The sequence below is a fragment of the Mastigoproctus giganteus genome, chromosome 6 (assembly GCF_048544385.1).
Source record: "Mastigoproctus giganteus isolate SK-2022 chromosome 6, ASM4854438v1, whole genome shotgun sequence".
NCBI lineage: Eukaryota > Metazoa > Arthropoda > Arachnida > Uropygi > Thelyphonidae > Mastigoproctus > Mastigoproctus giganteus.
Window position 1 is genome coordinate 196,248,541 of NC_143580.1, and position 16,669 is coordinate 196,265,209.

The window sequence follows — 16,669 nt, forward strand, 5'->3', positions numbered from 1 at the left end:
ATTAAGGATATGTGGATTAAGGAGCAGTGCATTTGTGCCACGTGTGTACTTTCTAATCTTTTCCTTCCAGGTTGTTTGGAGGTATTGGGCACCACTATGTCGATCGAGTGGGTAGTCTTTTCCTTCTTGTCAGTGAGGGTTATATTCGGTCTGTTGTCCGTTCTTATGGTGCGGTCCCAGTACAACTTGTGGAAAGGTGTCTCTAGTACGGCTTCAGGTTCGTGCTTGTAATACAGTATACTTCCTTTGATCAACTGGCATTACTTCGCTTGCTTCTGATATATTATCCTGACGACCTGGTCATGCTTATGAGTGTACTGCGTCTGGGTGATCACCCTGCATCTCGCAGTGGTGTGCTGGGTTATTGGGGGGGGGGGGGGGAAGGTGGCATTGTCACCATGTCTTATGTCACTCCGGGGTCCTTGGTGATGTATTTTCTGTAGTTCCTGGTATGCACTGGAAGCCTCCTTATCTATGTAGTCTTGATGGTGGTAATTGTAGTGCCTGCCATGGAGTGCCTTTTCCTTTTTTTTTTTTTTTTTTTTTTTTGTTTCTTCCATCTTGGTGGGTAGAGTCTCATCGCTGAGGTTGAGCGGGTTGTACCGTTTGTCTATTTTCTTTATGGCCTGATAGATTGGTGCTGTGTTTTTCTGGAAGTAATCCTTCGTGTTTTTAATCGCTTTATTCTGTTGATCGATGAGATCTGTCACACCCCTTTCTCCTCCTTTCCGAGTTATGGTCAGTTTCTCGACGGCCGCCTTCAGATGGTGTTTCTTCATCATCACTGTCTTGGTCCTTTTCATGATCTCCCCAAGCTCGGTATTAGTTTACTCTATGATCTCAAGAAATACGTTAGTACTGGGCCTGTGCGGGATCGTGTGTGTGAGGGTGGGTGCGGGATCTGCCCCTTTTAGGCAATTAAATTAATACAGGCCCACCTCCTCATGCTGAGGATAGGTACCGCTTTGCTGCTGCCCGGTTAAGGTGGCACATACAAACCACATGTGATCTACATTTGACCAAACTACAGCATTCTGTAAACAATACGATTTTAACTGGCGAGTTGAACTGTTACAGATGGCACCGCTACACTGAACAGTTCCTTGTATATACAGTACTGTATTTATATATATGTAAATAAAAAAAATGAATTGAATTGAAGTACTGGGACCGTGTAAGTGTTTATGGTTTTGACTGTGTTCCCTCCGTTTAGCATTGCTTTTAGCGGCTTCTGAGTCACTGATGGTATTTCTCGGTCGGGCGAGCCTTGATCTCCTTGTGTTCTAGTTGTTCAGCTTGCATCTTCGTCCCCAGGTACTTGCAGGTCTCTCTCTCTCTGTCATGGCTTTTATCTGTTTACCGGTCTTTATCTCGTAGTTTCGTCGGACTGGTTTTCCTAATTCAATCTGTGATTCTTGCATTTGTCTAGTCCGAATTCCATCCTGACGTTAATGCTGAGCCCTTCGGTGATCCTGAGGAACTGTTGGAGTTTCTTTTGGTTGCTTATTTCTCCCTGCTCGGGGGAAGGGGTTTCCACTCCGTGATAGGTAAAAAAAAAAAAAAAAAATTCTGTTTATACTCCGGCACAACAACCAAGTCAATAGAATTTACAATAAATCGTCAACAAATATTTATCGTATGTAGTAGTCATGGGTTTGAACCCCCGATCCACTCAAGGAACACGCGCTATGCACTCTCGCTCCTGACAACTGGGCTACGTCAGGCCTCGTACCAAGTGCACAGGGATAAATAATAATAATAATTACTAGGAGCCTCCGCCCCCTGCAAATTTTTCTCGTCAACCCCCCCGTCCCCGCGCATGCTTTTCTATGTAATATGTAAAGGTATGACGGAGTAAGTCAAATCTTTTCTACGCAAAAGACACACCTGTCGAAATGCACTGATCGATATCTAATCAGGAAATGACTTATGTAATCATTTACCTGTGCATTTGTAGTGCGCGGCATTCTCAAGGTCGAATAAATATCACTATGTAATTATTTACCTGATTTACATAGGTCACTTAAGAAAAGGCCTGGTAAAAATTCATGTAAAACTCCAGGACAGTGTACACTCTCCAACATGGCGGCAAGCAAAACAGTGGGAAAGCAGTGATTGACAAGTTGTGACTCCCATATTTCGACAGACGGATAGGAACAAAGCAGTGATTGGCAGGTACCACTGCTTTCCCCGTCCACTGTCCTCCTAGGTTGATATGCCTAGGGTGTTTTTCCCCCCACTTTCCACTTTTTAAATCGGGACCTCGTTTTCCGATTTTAAAACAGCGGGATGGGGGGATAAAACACTGCCTAAGCTAAGAACCCCCCACCTCCTCGACGACACAAAATCAGAAAGGAGAGGTGTCTTCACATGCCTTCTTCCTCGTTTTCATCGAAGTACCTGCCGGTGTACACTATATTGGAGTTCAGCCAAAATTCAGATCTTGGGTACCACTTCATACTTTGACTAAAATTCAGGGAAGAAGGTAGTGATTGGCAGGTGCCACTCACTGTTTAGCCTACCCCCTTTCCTCCTAGGTTGTTTATCCCCCTCCAACTTGGCACTGTTTTAAAATCGTGAACTCGTTTTCCGATTTTAAAACAGAGGGATGGGGGTTAAACAGTCTATAATCCATTCTATGACCAGAGACAAGTGGCACCCAAATAATAGATTTTAGCCAAAGGCCTTTTGCTTCGTGTTCCATAAGGCATGAGGAATATTGTTGCATCCGAAAAAACAGGACTAAAAGATTTAGCTGAAATATTTACAAACTGTACAAATATTTAAAATATTTACAAAATACTTAACTATTTACAAATACACAATATTCATTAATATATAAAAAAACGTTAGACAATGGAACACCAAATGTTAGACGGTGAAGCACGTGCAGGAGGTTGGTGGCCGTTGTCAACAATTAATTGTATTTGTAGTGACGTAATTTCCTCGCCCTCTTCTCCCATTGGCTCGAATAAATATCACTAGGAGGAAAACTTTTTTAATGTATAGAGAGATTATTATTATTATTACAACCCCGTGACGGATACTGGTACCAAGTGCACAGGGTGATTGTTACGATTGATCAAGGAACTCTCTGCCTATCCTAAGGGTGTTCAGGACTGCGACTTTCTGGAGTTCCTTGTAGGTGTTCTTTGTAGGTATTATTATTATTTCGCCACTGCTTACTCGTTTCCGAGTGACGAAACTACTATGCTGTCGCGGACAGGGCCGGATTAAACTTTTTGCAGCCCTAAACTATAAGTTGTATGATGCCATTCTCTCTCTCTCTCTCTCTCTCTCTCTCTCTCTCTCTCTCTCTCTCTCTCTCTCTTACAGTTCACCTGTGACAATATTAAAAAAAGATTTTTTTTTTAAGATGGAGCATGGCCCCTTGTAATGTGAAGCCCTAATATTTAGCTTGTTTAGCTTATGTGTAAATCCGGCCCTGGTCACGGTGTATTATTTATTTATTTATTATTTATATTTATATATAGGGCTCCGACACAGAAAAGAGACATAAACCGTTGCTTAAATAGTATAACATAGTTATAACAAAACAAAGGACCTTTACCCCCTCCCACAAAATTAACCAAGGGGCCCGGACCACAGGAATACCACTGCACGTTTCTGAGTCATCGTTGGCATTTTGCGTAGTGGTGTTTTACAGTGAAATCTGCATTAAGAACCACTGTCTACTTTTTTAAAATTCAATTGCAGTATATCTGCTTTCTTTTAAAACTTTATTACGCTGCATAGCAAACTGGAAAGAAAACGGTAAGCACGTGCAGTAATCCCTTGTTGAGAAGATCAGAAAACCAAAACATCGAGGCATAGTTCAGAACATAACCAACGCCAGATTTAGGTAGGCCAACGATATTTACATTGTGTCAGCACCCCAGCGACTTCGGGGAATTCTGAAGCAACTGGACAAATCCACCTATATAAATCCAACCATAGAGGTGGCATCTAGCGTAGCCGAGTGGAATGAACAGCACGCGCGTTTCATTTGACCGTCGTTCGAGCCCACATGATTGTTAAATACGGTTAATGCTGCAATCATCTGAAAATGACTAGTTGTTTGTTATTTGTTATTTGGTTTTTTTAGGAGCATTAGCAACTAAGGCTATATTGCTCCGTGATATGCGGTGGTCATTCCCTGACCTTTCCGCACCCTCCGTATTTGGTGGTGACGGGCTCGAACCCCGGTCTAATCAAGAAGCGACTGCTGCTCCTTCCCACCTGGCTACGGAGGCGCCCTGACTAGTTGTAACGTCCTCTGACCTATGCGGTCGTCTTGGAGTATAAACAGAATATTTACACGAGAAGTGTTGATTATGCAACTGAGCCATTGACAAATCGACAGTCTCGAAGTTTACCAAATATTTTTCTGTTTCTGATAAATAAAAGATAAAACTGAAACATATAAGGAAGCTTTCAGCAGTTAATGGGCAGCTAAGTGTCGTGAAAATAAACTTCGATCCTCAAGCGGTTTCGCTTATTTTGATTTAAAAAAAAGAAGCCATCAATGCAGCTGTATCCGTCACTTGGTTTCGTGCTCAATTAGAGGGTTGTTGGTTTCATCTCGATCAGAGTTGATGGACGAAACCGAAACGATTCGTCGGTCTAAGGAATATAAGAAGAAAGAATCGATCGCAGAAAACTCGCAAACATTTCTTCGGACTTACGTTTGAAAGCAGAAGCGTAAGAGAGCTTTTGGTTTTATCCTTGGGTCAATTAGTCATGATCTTTTCGGATTATTTTCCAGAAATATACGTTGTTCAGGATTGTGACTTTCATCAAAATGCGGCTTAAAACAATAGTTGTGAATCTTTTCAATCGAAATTTAAAGCAGTTTTTCAGTGTCTGCAGAACGTAGAGAGAGAGAGAGAGAGAGAGAGAGAGATATACCTAAACCCCAGGGGTTCACATCTGGTGAGTATGGGCTTGGCGCACCCAGGGGCCTGAGCTGGATATCATCATTCTTCTCTTCTCTTCCTTGGTGATTCCTTTCTACTTCTTTCTCTCTCTCTCTCTTCCTCAGGGTAACTCGGGAATGGTTTTTTTTTTTTTTTTGGCTGGTGCAGCATAAGCCTCAGGTTTCCTTGCATCATATGGCTGATGATAATAATAATAATAATATATACAGTTAAAAGGTAAAAGATGTCTTTTCATAATGTAAACTGGTACACATGATAATGAATTATCAATTTCCGTTAGAAGAGAATTGCGGGTTTTGATGGTGCATTTGAAAAATCCACCGCTTTGCTACCGAAATGATGAGTTCGAACTAATTTGACCATAGAGCCTTCTCCAACAGTTTTGTGGCTTATTGGTTTGGTTTAACAATAAATAAATTTTAAAAAAACTACTGTCGGACGACACCTGAGATACTAACAGAACGATAGAGACAGAACACAGACACGTCAAAACATTTTTTTTTTTAAAATTGGTTATACGTTATCGTAATTTCTAATAATGGCTATTAGAAGTATATTATCAAAACCATTCGTCACTATCGTGTTTGTTCACAATATTACATCTTGTTTTGTACCTACAAAGGTATATCATATATCAATCGAAAAGTCTCAAACAATAATCGAGTTTATGACATTAAGCAAAAATTCAATTAGCGAATTTAAGTCATTGATGCGCTTGCTAAAATGATTGACTGACATTGTAAATTAATATGTTATAAGCACAGCCATAATGAGCCAGTGGTGTGTAATGAATAAAGAAGTCGTGTGTTTTTATTATTTCGGGTAAAAATGTGAAAAAAGGAAAACTGCAACATGGAAGCCTCCGCAACAATTCATGTTGAGGAGGTTTTCCATCCTGCAGTGTTGGCAGATCGACCGTATTTAGCAGTCAGGGGCTTGAACACCGGCTACTCAAAGAGCGTGTGGTACTGCACTCCGGCTCCTGACCACTCGGCTATGGAGGCATTTATTTCGGGCATACGTGATAAAATTCAGTCAGTAGTATTTTTTTTAACTATTCCTTGCTTCTCTCAACAGAAAAAATAAACGAAACTATATAAATAAAAAGCATGTCACCCTGAAGGGAATTTACTGATTAAATAAAATAACCACTGAATGTTAAATTAGAACCTTATTTTTGATCTTTATAACCAACCCATGTTGGTTATAAATTCCGGTATCCCCTATAACCCTATAAAATTCCGGCATCCCCTATAAAATTCAGGCATCCCCTCGTCCCACCCCATCTCTTTTTACCCATGAACGTTACTACTAGTACTAATACAGTATGACACTAATAATATAATACTATCATATAATAATAATAACAACTAGGTGGTAGAAGCCCGTGACTACTGAATACGGTGCTGTTTCTTGTATTCTGTCTATCTTGTGAACCCCTCTGACCGTTTGGTCATCCCGGAGTATAAACAGAAAATTTATTTATTTATTTAATTTATTTATTTATGACTCTCATCAATCGGTGCAATACCACCACTTTGCTTATTGGAGGGAAGTAGTGAAACCCATGTTTAGTCTCCAGCATTCCCACCCACTCCTCTCTTCAACCCGTGCACGGTACTAAGTACTGTAGGCTTTGATACCTTTCGTGGTTTGGGTTTTTATATACAGTATATATAATCCTTCACGGCATTCTGCGACCCACCAGGATCATAAATATCGCAAACAAGTCGAACAGAATGAGACATGACTCCGAGTAACGTTAAATGACTACTTTGCATAAACGTTGAAGAAGAATACTAAAAGTGTAATTATAGTACTAACTCAACATTTATAACATTTATTAAAGTAATATTTATATTACTTTCAAATACGATTTTCATATAGTCGGCTTTAAAAATATTTATTACTAAGTTAAATCATCTCAAGGCAGTACTTTAAATCTTACCTGGAGGTAAGCTGGGTGACGTCAGCTTGTATGAAAATGAACTTAACGTCGAAGTTTGATCAATTATTTTAGGATTCCAGTTCACTTTGAACTGGAATCCTAAGATACACTGTGCTGCCACTTTATTAGGTACATCCCTGCTGTGCACAGAAATGGTTTGTCCCACAACGTTGCAAGTCACATGACCAGAGTTGTGGATATAAATGCAGCAGAACAACCTTTCTAGTATCAGTTAAGCGTATAAACTGTAGCAAGAATGGGAAAAAAACAGGAGTGATCTAACGGGCTTCGAACGTGGCATGGTATTAGGTGCAAGACGTGCTGGGCAAAGCATCTCTGAAACGGCAGTTCTCCTGAACTTTTCACGCACCACAGTTTCAAGGGTATATCGAGGATGGTGCAACGAACAGAAAACATCCTCTCAACGGCACTCCTGTGGAAGAAAATCGCTTGTTGATGAGAGAGGTCAGAAGGGGATGGCTAGAATGGTGTAAGCAAACAGACAGGCCACAATGTCGTACATCACATCAGAATACAACCTTGGTGCGCAGAACAAAATATCGCAACGAACCACTAGTCGCACTTTGTCGCGAATGGGCTACAACAGCTGACGGCCACATCGCGTACCTTTGTTATCAATGAAGAACAAGAGAGCACGCCTCCTATGGGCACAGCAACATCAGCACTGGACTATCGAGGAGTGGAAAACAGTTGCTTGGTCTGACGAGTCGAAGTTCCTGGTGCATTATGTTGATGGAAGGCTCAGAATTTGGCAAAAACAACATGAATCCATGGACCCGTCCTGTCTGACGACTACCGTGCAATGTGATGAATCCATGGACCCGTCATGTCTGACGACTACCGTGAAAGGTGGTGGGGGAAGTGTTATGGTGTGGGGAATGTTTTCTTGGCACATGTTGGGTCCACTGATACCCATAGATTCACGTCTGAATCCCACGTCGTACCTAAACATAGTTGCTGACCAAGTGCATCTGTTCTTGTTGACAGTTTATCCACAGTCAGATGGTTACTTCCAGCAGGATATTGCGCCGGTGCACAATGCCTGAATCACTATGGAATGGTTCCAGGAACATGACAATGACTTTTCTTTACTGCAGTGGCCCGCTCGGTCCCTCGGATCTCAATCCTATTGAACATCTTTGGGATGAGCTGGAAAGGGATGTTCACTACAGGCTTTCACCTCCGTCGAAATGTCAAGGAACTGCGTAACAAACTCATGTCTGCATGGTACTCCATTCCTGCACAACGTTTTCAGCATCTTGTTCAATCCATGCCTAGACGAATTCAGGCTGTTTTGAAGGCTAAAGGAGGCTCAACACGCTACTCGGTAGGTGTACCTAATAAAGTGGCGGCACAGTGTAGCATACTGTACATGTAGCAAAACAGCACGTCACAGGAAGCAGAAAATAAACTACATTTGGATTAAAAGTCGTGTTCATCATCCCAAAAGACAGATGAAATTGTACATAAGGCAATGTAATGATGGGCATAATCGAATGGATTTTTCATAATCCAATGAGTAATAGTTACTAACTATTAATCATTCGCATGAAATAATCGAATCAATCATTCGAATGATATGAGTATAATCGAATGGTATTCCATAATCAAATGGCTTGCTATTATCGATTATGAACATAATTTAACTTTTCTTTTCAACCGAAAGTTTGGGACAAGCAGTGTACCCTATGTGTTGACACTCTGTGACGCATATAACATTACTAGCTACGCCCACGTGATTTTTCCCACCCAAGTAAGCGATACTGTGTCAGTGCGAATGAAAAGGAACATGTTTAATTTCAACGAATGCTTCTAAGAGGACGTGGGATTGTAAACGAGTACAGTAGATGTGTCAGCCAAGGAGAGAGGAAAGTTGGGTTGTTTAGAATAAGCTCCTAGGCGACTGAGGCCACGAGGCGCGGATATTGTCTGTTTTGCGCGATGAAAGATTCCAGGTTCAAAAAGGGGGAACCACAGAACACCTCTCTCTCGAAACAGACTAATTTGGCAAGAAAAAGTTTCCAAGCGAGAGGCCTTAGTAGATATTTTCAGTAGGCATTTCGAAGAAAGGAGTGACACAAAAACACTGCGCCGCTTTTCCGGTAAATGAACCTGAAAAGGCAGATAGGAAGCCTACATAATTTTTTTTTTTTTTTTTCTATATATCGTTTCGGCAAGGTGTAGCCAATGTCAGTTCAATCCAGAAGTTCCTGAAGAATCGCATAGTGACAAACATCTCGCGCAATAGTGATGATCACCCATGAGTATTCCTCTTCAGGTCTCAATTCTATAGGTACTCCTTATGGGCACTATATATCAGCGATTCATACAAGGCCCACTATTCCAAAAATGAAGGAGCAGGCCCAGAAATTTTTTATTTTGATGTACAAGATAGCTGCATCTAAATGTACATCGCCAGCTGGTGTAATTTTTCTGGACAATACATCAAACAGACATTAATCGAAAACATTTTAAATATATATAACACTTCAAGTCAATCAAATAACTGCATATAAAAATATTCATTGCGTTTTATACTAAGACCAATTCTATTCATATAAACAAAACACAATCGCAAATATATTGAACAAAGAGTATTAACTTATTTTTTGCATGTGGTAAATAATTGGTATCATCATAATACATCGATGATGCAATCTCAGGCTTAATAGGTAACACCTTAAAATTTACTTAAAGTTTCTGTAATATTGTTTACTTTCAATAATTCTTTATATTCGATTTAGAACAGAAATTATAAGGAATTATTAAGAAATGTTTATATTTCATGCCAGAAAGTTGGGTTGGACAAATTATTTATGCATTTTAATAACCAAAATATATAAATTCTAAAAGATTGTATATATCTATGAACAAATCGTATATAAAAACTGAAGATTCGAGAGAGAGAAAGAGACATCAATTTAGGGGGTTGACTAAATTCTCAGAAAGGTATTTATAAATGCAAGATTTTTAAATGTTCACTTGCACAAATATAATTTTGTTTAACCATTTATTTACGATTTCCATATCAACTTTTAAAATGGCACGCCGCCTCTATGGTGACCAAACAACATCTATTGGGAGAACTTGAACTATACACATTCCTTAGCTTACATTTTACAGATAATCGAGTAATTGACATTAGCAAATTGTGATATTTGAATGAAGAATTCTGCACAAGTTATCTCGAGAGTGCAGGGCTGGCTTTAGGGTAAGTCCGAGTAGGCACTAGCCTAGGCCATAGAGAACCACAGCGGAGGCGAACTGACGTTTAGGGGCCGCCCTACATAAGGCACAACACATGTCCACATGTAACTTGAAAAACTATATAGAGTTTGTATTAATCGAAAATTTATTGATAATTGAACTGAAAATTTGTATTAAGTTCGTAGATATTACTTTATATTTTCTGCCTCTATAAATTTGTGGCTCTACATACGGCCCCTACTGAGAGAACCCAGGGAGAAAGTTAAAGAAAAAAAAAAAAAAAAAAAAAAAATGATGCCAGAGGCACTAATCTCAAGTTACTTTTGCCTCGTCCCTTAAAAAAAAAAAAAAAAAAAAAATTCGGGAGTTGTTATGGGCCCTACACAACTATCTAACTCTTTAGAAATGTTCAGAAACGTTGATATAGAACTCTGACAAGGAGACAGGGGCGATTCATTTAGTTTATAAAAAGCAATGATCAGGTTAGAATACTGCATATAGGTTTGGAAAATGTTTTTACGCATTTCTGTAAGGATGTCAAGCTGCTGAAAATACAAAAGAGAACAACGGGCACAAAGAATTATTCTTACAGATGGAGCCTTCTAAGATGCTTTAGAAACAAAAGTATCTATGTTGTGAATGGATTGGAGTACTGAAGGCTTAAAAGGGATCAAGTAAACGTAACAGCCGGGATATTTTTCCGCCTTTTCTCAGACAAAATATTCAGAGTGGGGGAAAGAACAGAGGATAAACAAGGCCGATCTAGTCTTTGGAGGGGGGGGGGGATCGGTATATGAAAATTCTTCTGATTACAGACAGTGCAGAAGCAGAACATTCAAAAACACATTTTTCGAATAATCTTAATGGGGCAATGACTCAAGCTACTTCCCCCATCCCAGATTCGCCCTTGCACGGATTAGTCCTGACTTAGTCGAGTGGTTCACGAAGGGGTGCATAAGCGTTTGCGTTGGCCGTGGTTCGAGATCACATGACTGCTAAATACAGTTAATGATTCTAACAAGTATTCTTGTTAAAACGATTATAGCTGTAAACTCCTTGAAGTATGTGGTCGTACCATAGTAGAAACAGAACTTTCCCCATGAAGGATTGCCAGCAGATTAGATGTGAGAAAATGTGCCTTCTGGTTTACAACTTCAATATGAAATGGGTCTAATACAGAGTATGAAAAGAAATAAAAATTGCAATTTTCATGTATTAGATTGAAAACGCCTAAAAAATGGCACTGTTTTCTTCAGTTTTCGGCCTTATGTATAGACGCAAAGGCAACAGGAAAATAAGCCTTATTAATAACATGAAAATTACAAGCATTTAAATTTATTGAATTTTCAGTATGTTTGGGAATCTGCACAAAGTTCCGAAAATACTGTTGTCAAAAAAGTACAGTAAAATTTCCGTTTTATTAATGTTGAACCAAATAATCCGAGAAGTGTTGTACTTAACTATCAGATAGCTACTTTTGAAGCGACATCAGCTCTTCCAATACACTCTCCTGAGCACCTTTACTACGATTCAGGTGAAAACGGTAACCTCTAATTTCGATGATCGCTCAAACATTCCTAGAAGCACATGTGAATTACTTTTTCAAAATTGACAACAATATTTTCTGATGGAAACTGAAAACGGAAGCTTTCACGATGGTACAGTTCTGGTACCAACGTGAACAGTTCTGGTACATTTTTATTTTCTGAAGGAGGTAAACAAAATATTAACTGTACGTATTTAGTGTTTGTAAACTTCAGAAAAATGTTTTGTACATTATGAAAGTACCACCAACAAAATTTATTCTCGTGTAACAAAAATTCAATATCTCCTTTGGTGGAAAAATTATCAATAAAGACGATGTTCTCACCTTCATTACTTTTCACCTTAACTGTGTTCAAAGCATAATGGGCATTCATATTTTTGGGAAAGGGAGGAAGAGTTTTCCTACGGGTTACGTACAGATTTCTTCTTATATATTTTATACTTAACCTCTGTATTTTTAAGTTGACCCGTATAATTTATAGTCTCAATTTCTTTTCAGATAATTTTGATAGTTTTTTTTTTTTTTTTTTTTTTGATTAGTCAATATGCCTTCCTCTCCAAGATGTTACTATTTGTCGATAAAGTTTACTATTTTCGTTTGGTTAAGTTTCGACTGTCTCTTATTCCGATAAACTGTAGACTTGCATCTTCGCACATACAAGCTTTGAACTTTCTACCCATAATTGTCTCAATATCTTTGAATGAACACGTGGCAGAGTGATCAACACGAGAATGCGAAGCACACGCGTTTGAGGAAGATGGGGGGGGGGCTGTTGTTGTGCAGGAGTATAAACAGAACTTTAAGCACAGATAAACTCGTAACGACGACAGAAACTATAAAGTTTCATACAAGTGGCCATCACATACACCTGTACAATTATACCTGTCTAACCCACTTACCCCTACTCTGAAAGTGCAATTAGTATTTTTGTTGAAATGATTTGAGATTAAACCCTAATTACCTAAATAAAAACTGTATGATCAGTGCAATTCGACAATTCATCTCAGAAAAGTTTTTGATACTGTTGCATACAAAAGACTATTATAAAAATTTGGGTAGCGTGAAGTTAAGAGCAATAGGCCCATTGTTATTTTCTATACTCATTAATGATATTGATGAAAGTATCATGCTTAATGTCTAAGTTTGCAGAGGATACAAAGGTTGGTTAATGACAGTAATCACGGTAAGCTACTACAACAATATATTAAACTGATGGGCTGAGAAATGGCAGTTGAAGTTTAACATTAATAAGCGCAATGTACTGTATATGGGTAGCAGTAATCTCAGATTAACGTACAAAAAGACCTGGGGTTAATTGTGTAGTCCGATAGGAAATTCTCTGAGCATTGCAGAGTGGCTGCCAGGATAGCTCATGGAGTTTTGTTAATGATGTACAGGAATTTTTCCAACAAGGATAAGGAGTTGATTATCCTATTGTACAAAGTAGTGGTTATTCTACATTTCGAGTACTGCATACAGATCTGGAAGCCTCATTTGCGGAAGGATGTCAATCTGTTGTAGCAGGTTCAGAGAAGAACAAAAAGGCTGGTAAAGGGAGCAAAGAGACTAGGTATCAGTAACGAGATCTGATTGAGGTGTTTAAAGCCTTGAATGGATTGAGTAAGCTCAATGTTGATGGAATCCTTTTTTGCTAAGACTACGCACATGAGGGAGCATAAATTCAAACTGAGAAAAGATGAGAAGAAATTTGTCTTTAATGCCTCTGGTTCAACAATCAAACCAGAACATGGTTGATTTTTGGATATATCTCCATCTGGTGTTATATAGGCGAGTAGTTTGAATAAATTTAGGAAGAACTAGATGAACAGTTAGAGGGGGCGTAGAGGTGAAATGGGAAAGTTTTTTTCTTTTTGGCTGATGCTATATAAGCTTTCTTCCTTTCACCATTTGCCTTTATTACTAATAACAATATAATAATAATAACCCGCTTTTGCAACATTAGGCGGTAGTTATGTAAATACCAACAAGGACTGGATAATGTATGTGCGACATCTAGTGGATTTTCCCCCTTTCTATGGCTGATATTGCATTCCTACTTTGTATAAGTTTGCAAATACTAATATGAACCATTATATCCAAAGGCTTATCCATACATTTGTACGAAACAAAGCAATTATTTATTCGCGTCCATCATGTTAAAACGGAGAAATGATTATCCTTTCTGTTGAACAAAATCTTCATCTTATCCATAAAACTGAAAAAGGTGTCAACTTTATGAGTTTCTACTCGACTACATGGAACAACAAGGAGATGTCGCTCCCTCTGACAAGATGCGTCTAAGGTACATAACATAACACCTTTCGCAGTCGGGTAAACCATGAGCAAAAACGAACTTCCCTGTTTTTATGTTTTCAAAAAATAAAATATACATAATAAATTTTATGTCAAATCATTTCATAGTATAGTATAGTAAACTTTTATAAATTGTTTCCGTTACATTTTACGAGTTATTTCTTTTATTCTACGGAATATCCGGAATAAATTTCCCGGATATTTACATTTCCTTCGAAAATTAAACTTCGTAATCATGTGAAATGCTTTATAAATAAAACGCATGAAATTTTAAGCAAAACTGCAAGGATTTTCTAATCACACTAACGCCAAACATACTTAATTTAAATATTAATTAAACTCACCTATGTTATATGCTGTAGCTTACCTCCTAGTTTTCCGTTTACAATCGGAAAAGCAATGAGAATCTAATCTTAGAATCCTTCTTTTATCCCCCCTTCCTTAAACTCCCTTCTTTCTTGGACTGTATTGGATTTACAATCAACAGCATCCTATGTCAAGATGGATAATCTTTATTTGGTTAACGAATACGATTTTACGAACTCCACATCTTTCTTTTGAATTTCAAATTATAGTGATATATTTATTGACACCGTTCTCTAACTTGAAATAATTCATCTAGATAAATTGCAAAACTTCATTTCACCTATCTGTGACATCCAAAGGAAGTGCCTTTTATGGGCATCCCTTCGCATTACAACATAAAGGCTAGTAGCGTAGTCGCTAAACGAAAGAATTTAAATATAAAATATAAATTCTATTCAATTTTAGTGTTTCGTTGCAAATTTCAGCCTTTTACGCTAAAATAAAATGAACGTCATTAACTATGTAGTAAGTAACAAGTTAAAATCCAAAACTTACTTGGAGTACCGCTCGTTCAAACCACGCACCTCACCTCCGAGACGTACAGCGGCAGCCTCGGACGTAGAGTTCAAGTAGGCGAGAACGCCGGACGAAAGCGAAGCGACATCTGTAATCTGGTCCTTAAGACGACGTGCCTCTGCCAACAGAGCCTGCAAAGAGAAAAAAAGAATAAAAAACCAAGTCATTCAAGTTCGGGCGGGGATGAACAGTGCTAAATATAACAGCTGACTCAGATAACTCCTACTTTCTGTCAAGTATGACATATGATCTGTAGTTTTATATATTTCGCGCGTTATATATATATATATATATATATATATATATATATATATATATATATATATATATATATATATATATATTTCGTGCGTTAGCTAGCAGAAATAAGCAACGAAAATAGTATATTAATAAATGTCTACCTTGGGAAAAATAAAGAAGCAGTTATTCTGGCAAGTTCAGTTTCCGGAAAGCTAAATGCTTATTAAAGTTTGAATAATCAAACTATCCATGTAATGAATTAGAATAAAAAGCTCCGAATCGTAAAGGATTTTTACGCTCCAACTTTATATACATGTGTATATAGAGTTGTATCAATATATCCAATATATCTTTCAATATACATGTGTGTGTGTGTGTGTGTGTATATATATATATATATATATATTTTTTTTTTATTTATTTTTTTTTTTAATGGCTAAGGTTGTTTCTATTATGGAAATTTGTATATCTGTTTAAACACTGGTTCAACCGTAACAGTTGAACCAGTAATGCATTGAATGAAAGAGAAAAATACATCGGAAATATGTGATCAAATCCCGAAATAAGCGTCCCCCCCCCCCATCCAACAGTTTCTTAATGAACGAACTTATATAAATGAGAAATAAAAAAACACCTATAAATAAATAAAATAATTTATTTAAAACAAGGTTCCAGTCTAACATTCACCGGTCAGTTTAATTTTTGATCTTTGTAACCAACCTCCACAGCATTCTGCGATCAACTTGGATCACAAATATCACGAAGTCGATCACAGAATCCGGTACACCTTCTGGTAAAGTAAAATGACTATGTGTAACCATAATACTGTAAGGACCCAGCCTTACAATAATTTAATAAAGTTTGTTAAATATTGGAAGAATTAATTGTGGCGTATATAGTTAGTTTCAGACAAGTATCATTTGTTAAGAAACACTGAAATTCGAAGGTTATTCCAGACACACCCAGTTAGTTAAATCTCGGTTGTATGGAAAAATTCCTTAAGCGAGTCAGTAAAAGCAATCATAATGGACCGAAACAAATCCCACTTAAGACAGGAGCACATACTCTATAGAAAGGGCACTGAGTGCGGAAGTGGCCCTATTATAGATTTCACGGTTCGACCTCTAGCAGGTGTGGGCGACTAGAAATGGATATGGGGGTGAGGTCACAAAGAAAGCCTGAAACTCTTAGCTGACCGGAACTTACGTTTAATTTCGAGAAATTACCAGTATTTTCCAGATTATCGGAAGTTCGGTCACACTAGGAAAAAGAAAGCACGCCCACGGAAATGAAGGGAGACGAATAGGAGCACGAATGAAAGGATGTGGAAGTCAACGATTGGCCAGTAAGAAAGCGGTGGGAAATTTGAGAGAAAGGAGAGAAGGGAAGAAAAAATTGATACTGATCATTCGGAGAGGAGTTTTTGTGGTGGAAGCAGTCCTGGAGAGATGGAAGCTGTAGTGGGAGAATTGATTATAAGAATTTATTTTGTGAAAGTCTAGAGTCGGAAGTATCGTTCCCTTGAAGAAGTTAATGCAGTCTATGGAGGAAGAATGGTGAAACGCCCTAGAAGCA

At 38.3% G+C, this 16,669-nt stretch overlaps 1 protein-coding gene across 3 annotated transcripts in view; it reads right to left on the minus strand.

The window, feature by feature from the left end:
- The window catches only part of LOC150084856 (muscle-specific protein 300 kDa-like), a 1,257,473-nt gene that overhangs the window by 596,640 nt on the left and 644,164 nt on the right, over positions 1-16,669 (minus strand). For all 3 annotated transcript variants that reach the window (XM_090376651.1, XM_090376652.1, XM_090376650.1), the window contains one exon: positions 14,834-14,985. In XM_090376651.1, the coding sequence (XP_090232777.1) occupies positions 14,834-14,985 (152 nt within the window). The remainder of the gene's footprint in view (positions 1-14,833; positions 14,986-16,669) is intronic.